The sequence below is a fragment of the Suricata suricatta genome, chromosome 8 (genome assembly GCF_006229205.1).
Source record: "Suricata suricatta isolate VVHF042 chromosome 8, meerkat_22Aug2017_6uvM2_HiC, whole genome shotgun sequence".
NCBI lineage: Eukaryota > Metazoa > Chordata > Mammalia > Carnivora > Herpestidae > Suricata > Suricata suricatta.
The window spans coordinates 121,243,162-121,250,165 of record NC_043707.1 but is presented as its reverse complement, the minus strand read 5'-3'; the positions used below and the strand labels follow the sequence as shown (position 1 = coordinate 121,250,165).

The window sequence follows — 7,004 nt, the reverse complement described above, 5'->3', positions numbered from 1 at the left end:
CATCCTAGCCTTTGGTCTAGGCAGGTCTTATCTTCTCTGGCGCCGTTCAGGACAGGTGGTTGGATGAGTTGGAAAAAGTGCCTCTGAGCCCCTTCCCCTCAGCAGTGTCACAAAGACCTTGTACCTCGAATGAGACAAGGTGGCAGTATCCTAGCTCATAGTCTTCCGCAGAGGTACTGCCCACAGCCAGGGCAGTCTCCCTTTCCCCAACCCCCTTCTCTGCCATTATAGTGATAAAGGAAGTGGTTGCCAGAAAGTTCAGGTCACGCTGGCTCGGGGCTGCTGCCCTGCTAGGGTGAACAGGGTGGCTCAGAGTCTGTCTGCCCCCAAGGTCTGCCCCCAGCCCTGACACTCCCTGCAGAGCCATCAGACTCAGGTACCGGGATGAAGTCACCAGCCAACATTATTAAGGCACGTGCCCAAAGGTGGCCGGTGGGGCATGTTGAAATTCTGATTTCCCAGCAGTCTGGGCCTGCCATCACCCCCCACCTTGGTGAGGTAGCCTCCACACCTTTACGGTCACTAGTGCCCAGGGAGGAGGTGCCTAGACCATGGCAGATACCCTTTCGTCCCCCAGGTCAGTTGATGCCCATGGAAGATAAGCCCCTGGGCCTGGACCCAATGATCAGGTACTAATTTTTGAGACAGTTGGCAGCGATGTGGCTGAGCGGCATGACCACTTCGGTGCCCGTCTCCGAGGTCGCCCGGGAGCACTTCCGGGTGCTGCGCATGCTGTAAAACTTCTCAGTGAGGTGCTTGCGAAACTTCTTGGTGAGGAAACAGTAGATGATGGGGTCTAAGACGCAATTGGTGCTAAGAAGGCAGAGGGTGACCTGATGGGCATCGTTGATGGCCTGGTGGAAGTTGCCGTTATGGAAGCCCAGCTCGGCCAGGGTCCAGGGCAGCTGCACGATGTGGTGGGGCACGAAGCAGATGATGAACACAGCCAAGACCGTGCAGACCATCCACAGAGCCCGGCGCTTGACCTCCACGTTGCGCTGCAGCTGCACCGGCTGCGTGAGCAGCCTGCGGATGATGACCAGGTTGCAGAAGAGAATGAGGAGAAAGACCAAGAAGAAGCTGAACACGAGGAAGACGTGAACCACCAGGACAGGCACGCTGCCCTTCTCATAATGCTCGAAGCAGCGGGTGATGTTGCCCGAGCCGGTCTTGTCGAGCTCCACGTTGGTGGAGTCCAGGACGAAGAAGTAGGATGCGGCAGCCACGATGGCCGCCCAGATGACCAGGGACACGGAGATGCCACGCTTGCGGGTGGTGGCCTGAGCTGTCTTGATGGGCCGTGTCACCGCCTGGAAACGGTTGTAAGTGATGACAGCCAGGAAGGCCACGGAGCAGTAGGTGTTGATGAAAAAGAAGCAGCCAGTCAGGTTGCACAGGAATTTGGGGAGAATCCAGTTGCCCTGGTTGTAGTAGTAGACGATCCACAAGGGCAGGGTGACCAAGAAGAGCAGGTCAGCCATGGTGAGGTTCACCATGAAGATCTTTATCTCGTTGAGTTTCTTGGAAGGGTACAGGCAGGCGAAGACCCACAGCACATAGCTGTTGGCGATCACCCCCAGCACGAAGATGATGCTGTAAATGATCGGGAAGAGGGTGTACCGGAACTCAGAGTCCACACGAGAAGACTCATTTGCCTCCATCACTATGTGTAGAAGGGACAGCTGGTCATAGAATCTTGCCCAGGCCTGGAAGATCACACAGGAATTCTGGTTAAGGAGGGATCCAAAAGGAACTTTCTTATTTAATCAGTTCCAATGCTCTCACTTTGCACATTTAAAAAACTCTAACATCGGTAGTATTTTCCAATTAATTGGCAGTAGGTTTTTTTCTGCATCCAGTAATGGTGGGGTTTGTTTATTGTTGTTGTTTTTTCTTGTTTTTTTTTTAGTGTTTATTATTGAGAGACAGAGCATAAGCATGGGAGGGGCAGAGAGAGGGGGAGACACAAAATCTGTAGCAGACTCCAGGCTCTGAGCTGTCAGCACAGAGCCTGACACGGGGCTCAAACTCATGCCCCACAAGATCATGACCTGAGCTGAAGTCAGACACTTAACCGACTGAGTCGCCTAGGCACCCCAGTGGTGTGTTTTTAAAATGGACAGCATCTGGGGCGCCTGGGTGGCTTAGTTGGTTAAGCCTCCGACCTCGGCTCAGGTCAGATCTCACATTCTTGGGTTCGAGCCCCGCGTCAGGCTCTGTGCTGACAGCTAGCTCAGAGCCTGGAGCCTGCTTCCAGTTCTGTGTCTCCTTCTCTCTCTGCCCCTCCCCCTCTCATGCTCTGTCTCTCTCTGTATCAAAAATAAACAAAACATTAAAAAAATTTTTAAATGGACAGCATCTGAAATTCAATGAACTCAATGGCAATCAATGACAATAATGGCAACAATTCTTGTTCCATTTTATTCTTTGATTTAGTTTTAGATCATCTATTCTGATGATAAACTAAATGAAAATTTATATTACAAAATGTTTATTTTTCTAACAACTTTTATTTTTCTCCTGATGAAATTCGAAACACAAAATTTAGTGGTAAATATTCTGTATTTAAAAATAATTTATGGGGATGCCTGGCTGGCTCGGTGAATAAAATGTGCAACTCTTGATCTTGAGATCAATGAGTTGAGCCCACATTTGGGGTAGAGTTTACTTTAAAAATTATAATGATAGAAGTGCCTGGGTGGCTCAGCAGTTAAGTACCAAGCTCTTGGCTTCAGCTCAGGTCATGATCTCACAATTTGTGAGTTCTAGCCCCATATCAGGCTCTATACTGACAGTGCAGATCCTGCTTAAGATTCTCTCTCTCTCCCCCTCTCCCCCTCTCTTTGCTCTTTCCACTCTCTCTCTTTCTCTCTCTCTCTCAAATACATAAATTTAAAAAATTATAATGATAATAATAATAATTTATGTATTCATACAAAATCTGGAAAGTACAGAGAATTCTACTTAGGTGACAGAAAGATGAAATATTAGCCAGTCATTAGAAAGAGTGAGTTATATCTAATTGTACTGACATGGAAAGTTGTAAGTTGTCCCTGGATAATATTAAGTAAAACAAAATTTTAAAAATGGTGTGACCCCATTATATGTGTGTGTGTGTGTGTGTGTGTGTGTATGACAGCTAGAAAATGATCTAAAAGGATACACCTTCACGAGCTGACAGTGGTAAGTAACCTTTGGGAAGATGAGACGGACTTAGTGCAAAGTTTATTCATTTTATACTTCTTTTGTTTAAACTTTTTAGGAGCATTGATTGAGTTAGTGATTTTAAAAAAGCTTAATGAAAAAGAAAACTGGGGCACCTGGGTGGCTCAGTTGGTTAAGCGTCCGACTCTTGATTTTAGCTCAGGTCATAATCTCACAGTGGTGAAATTGAGCCCAGCATCGGGCTGAGTGCTGTGCTAGGTGTGTGGCCTGCTTGGGATTCTCTCTCTCCCCCTCTTCCTCTACCCCTTTCCCACTTGTGTGGTGTGTGTGTGTGTGTGTGTGTGTGTGTGTGTGTGTGTGCATGCGGACACACCCTCGAAGAAGAAGAAGAAGAAGAGGAGGAGATGGAGGAGGAGGAAGAAGAAGAAAGAAGGAAGAAGGAAGATTAACCATAATCCCACCACCCAAAGTCTGATGTCTTCTCAACACCATCTTCACCACCATCCATTCTCCATCACAACCAGTTGCTCCCTCCTCTCTTGTTCCTCCCACTGTGTTGCCACCACATGAGCCTGGAAGTGTCTCTGATGTCTGTGTTGCAGCTGGGTGGAAGGGAGACTTGGGGGTGGGGGTGGGGGTAAGCAAGACCCAAGGCTCATCGTCTACCAGAGAACAGTGAGGAGAGCACAGAATTGGGATAAGACACTCCTTTGGAGCCAGACACCCTGCTAGGTGTCCGCATGCACTGCCTCACTTGAGTCTCACAAAAGCCTTTGAGATAGGAAGTAAAATTCCCATTTTACAGAGTCGTTAACACTATAAGATGTTTATGAGACTTGTTCAAGGTCACACAGCTGTTCAGGGATCCCGAAACCAGCTCTGTGCTCATTTGTTCATTCACACTTTCCTCCACCAAATACTTCTGAGCACTGACTGCATGTCAGACCCGTTGCTAAGCACGGGGGAGGCTGGGCGAATGTGACTGAACCGTACTCAGGAACCTAACAGTCTCAAGGGGGAGATGGACAAAAGCAACATATACAAATATAGTTGTTATACAAAGAAAATGTGGTGCTGTTATGGAGAATACAAACAGATATACTTAGAAAAGAGGTGACATTTCCTTTGAGACCTGAAAGAGGAAGAGTATTCCAGGCAGAGGGATCTGCATCGGTCCAGGACTAAGGCAGGAAAGAGCCGGGCAGGTTATAGGAACTGAGAAAAGGGGCACCTGATGGCCCTCACCTTGATCTCTAGCTGCCACTCCGCTCTCATCTCCTGCCATCTTCCCACCAGTGTCCAGTCAAAGTGGACCTCCCTGGTGGGTCTTCAAACATGCTCAGACCTTTCCTACATCAGCCTGCAAGCATACACCCATGCCTACGCCTTGAACCCTCTTCCCTAACCACCCACCTGGCCATTCTAACTCAAGCTCCAGACCCTAATTGAATTTCACTTCTTCAGAGAGGTCTTCACCAGGCCAAGTGAGGTCCTACCTCAAAGCTCCCTGTACTACTTTGTAAATTCTGGAGCAGTTGTGATCACTTCGTGTTTGTGTGATTCATAACACTCTCCCACCTGAACTTGGGCACCAGGCAAACAAGGAACTTGTCTATTCAGCACTAGTCCCAAGCAGCATGAACCAACAAATAAAAGAATGGGTGACAAGCCTCGTTGATTACCCTCTCTGGGAGCTCTGGAGCAGAGGAAAGGAAGAAGAATCTTTAAAGATATTTGCAGGTGAGTTTAAAGAAAACAACTAGCTCTAAAGCAGAAACAGACCCATACATAGAGAGAACAAAGTGAATCTATCAGCTCACAGAAAACAAATGGCAGTATGTGTTGCCAATGAGAAAATTCGAACTTTCGAGAAAACTTGTATCTAGGGAAAATTGTATTTGCCAGTATGAGTCTGACAGCTTCTTAATCCTTCAAGAATTTTCTGATAAGATCGGTGGTGATATAAATGAATGCATTGTACAAAATCCTTTAATGAAAAGTTTGTATTTGGAAGACTTGTATAACTTAGTGAACTGATATTTCCCAAATGAAGAAGAAAGGTTTCAAAACTATGCCTAAGAAAAAGAATCAAAGGCTGAGGAGCACCTGGGTGCCTCAGTCCGTTGAGCATCTGACTTTGGTTCAGGTCATGATCTCACAGTTCATGGGTTTGAACCCTGCATCAGGCTCTGTGCTGACAGCTCAGAGCCTGGAACCTGCTTCAGATTCTGTGTCTCCCTCTCTCTCTGTTCTTCCCCAACTTGTGCTCGGTCTCTCTCTTTCTCTCTCAAAAATAAATAAACATTTAAAAATTTAAAAAAAAGAGTCAAAGGCTCCACTAACTTTTAAGAAACTACCATTTGTGGAACTTTGATGTAGTATCAAAGAAGAGTATCATCAATTATCTGAAAAAGATATTAAGATATCCCTCCCGTTATGAATACATATCTGTGTAAGGGAAGATTTTTCTTACACATACCACACTGCAGTAAATACAGAAGCAGATAGAACAATCTAGCTGTCTTCTGGCAAATCCATGCTTAAAGAGATTTGCAAAAAAAAAATGTAAATCAAGGCTACTCTGAATTATTTAGGTTTTGAAAGTGTTGCTATTCTTTGCTAAAAATGTTACTGGTGCTAACATGGAATGAGTTTATCATTGACTTTTATACATAAAAACAAAAATTTTTCCAATGTCTTAGTTTTAATTTTGAATATGGGAAATATTGATGTATATGATCCCTGTAAACAACAGCTCTCTGGGGCCCTCAATAGTTTTTAAAGATATAAAGAGATCCTGAGATCAGAAGACTTTAATTTTTTTAACTTTTTTAGACGTTTTATTTATTTTTGAGAGACAGAACGTGAGTGGGGGAGGGGCAGAGAGAGAGGGAGACACAGAATCCCAAGCAGGCTCCAGGCTCTGTGCTGACCGCTGACAGCTCAGAGCCTGACATGGAGCTCAAACTCAGGAACTGCAAGATCATGACCTGAGCCCAAGTCAGATGCTTAACCGTCAGAGCCACCCTGGTGCCCTGAGACCAGAAGATTTTTAAATCGCTGCTTCACAAGACAAAAAAAAGAGAAGGAGACAGACTGGTGGTTACTACAGGGAGGCGGGTGGGGGGATGGGGATTAGAGAGCGCACTTATGGTGACGAGCGCTGAGTAATGTAGAGTTGTTGAATCATCGGATGGTACGCCTGAAACTAATATAACACTGGATGTTAACTAGACTGGAATTAAAATGCAAAACTTAAATTAAAAGAAAATTGCTGCTCCACAGTCTCAGCCCATCCCTCCCTCCCTCCCTCCTCGCCCCCCTTTCCTTTGAGCCCAAGATACCCATCCATCTGAGATTGGCCTTGTTTCTTTCTCCTGCTGGACCTTCGTGTCTTGGGGTGTCCTGTTCCTGAGACCTGTGAAAGGCAAGCAGGCAGCCCCACAGCTGAGCGATGCGTGTGCTCACTCTGGGTCTTTGAGGAAGTCATGTCCCTACTCACCCCCACCATCTACCCCACTCCTAAGTAGGTCCCTTCCTCTTCTTGGATTTAGGCTCCGGTTTAATGGGGTGGGGGCAACTCTCCACTGGAAACTGTCTTTCTATACAGCCAGAGAATCCAATCAGGATATCTCCCTGGGCCCAGTCCCCTGTGCCACGCTTGCCCAGGCCTCTTGAGAAAGTCTTTGCACCAGGACCAGGACTGGGGTAAGGCTTGGGAGGCACTCACATTGAGTGCAGATCTGAAGGAGACGCTGAAAACCTCAGTAATCAAGATAAATACTAGTTCGTGCAATATCTTTTAAAAACTCAAAATCAGTATTGTGACTGTTCCTTCC

General features: G+C 46.4%; 1 protein-coding gene across 1 annotated transcript; it reads right to left on the bottom strand.

Moving 5' to 3' along the window:
- Nucleotides 1-591: 591 nt before the first annotated feature.
- On the bottom strand, nt 592-6,959 carry PTAFR (platelet activating factor receptor). The gene is made up of 2 exons (XM_029950002.1): nt 6,510-6,959; nt 592-1,706 (listed from the first exon to the last, which is right to left on the bottom strand). Exon 2 carries the CDS (start codon nt 1,659-1,661, stop codon nt 633-635), a length of 1,029 nt encoding a protein of 342 aa, XP_029805862.1. The 5' UTR covers nt 1,662-1,706; nt 6,510-6,959; the 3' UTR covers nt 592-632.
- Between the last annotated feature and the right edge of the window lie 45 nt (nt 6,960-7,004).

Coding starts and splice junctions, on each gene's coding strand:
- PTAFR (XM_029950002.1), bottom strand. CDS start 1,661: ATGGAGGCAAATGAGTCTTCTCGTGTGGACTCTGAGTTCCGGTACACC.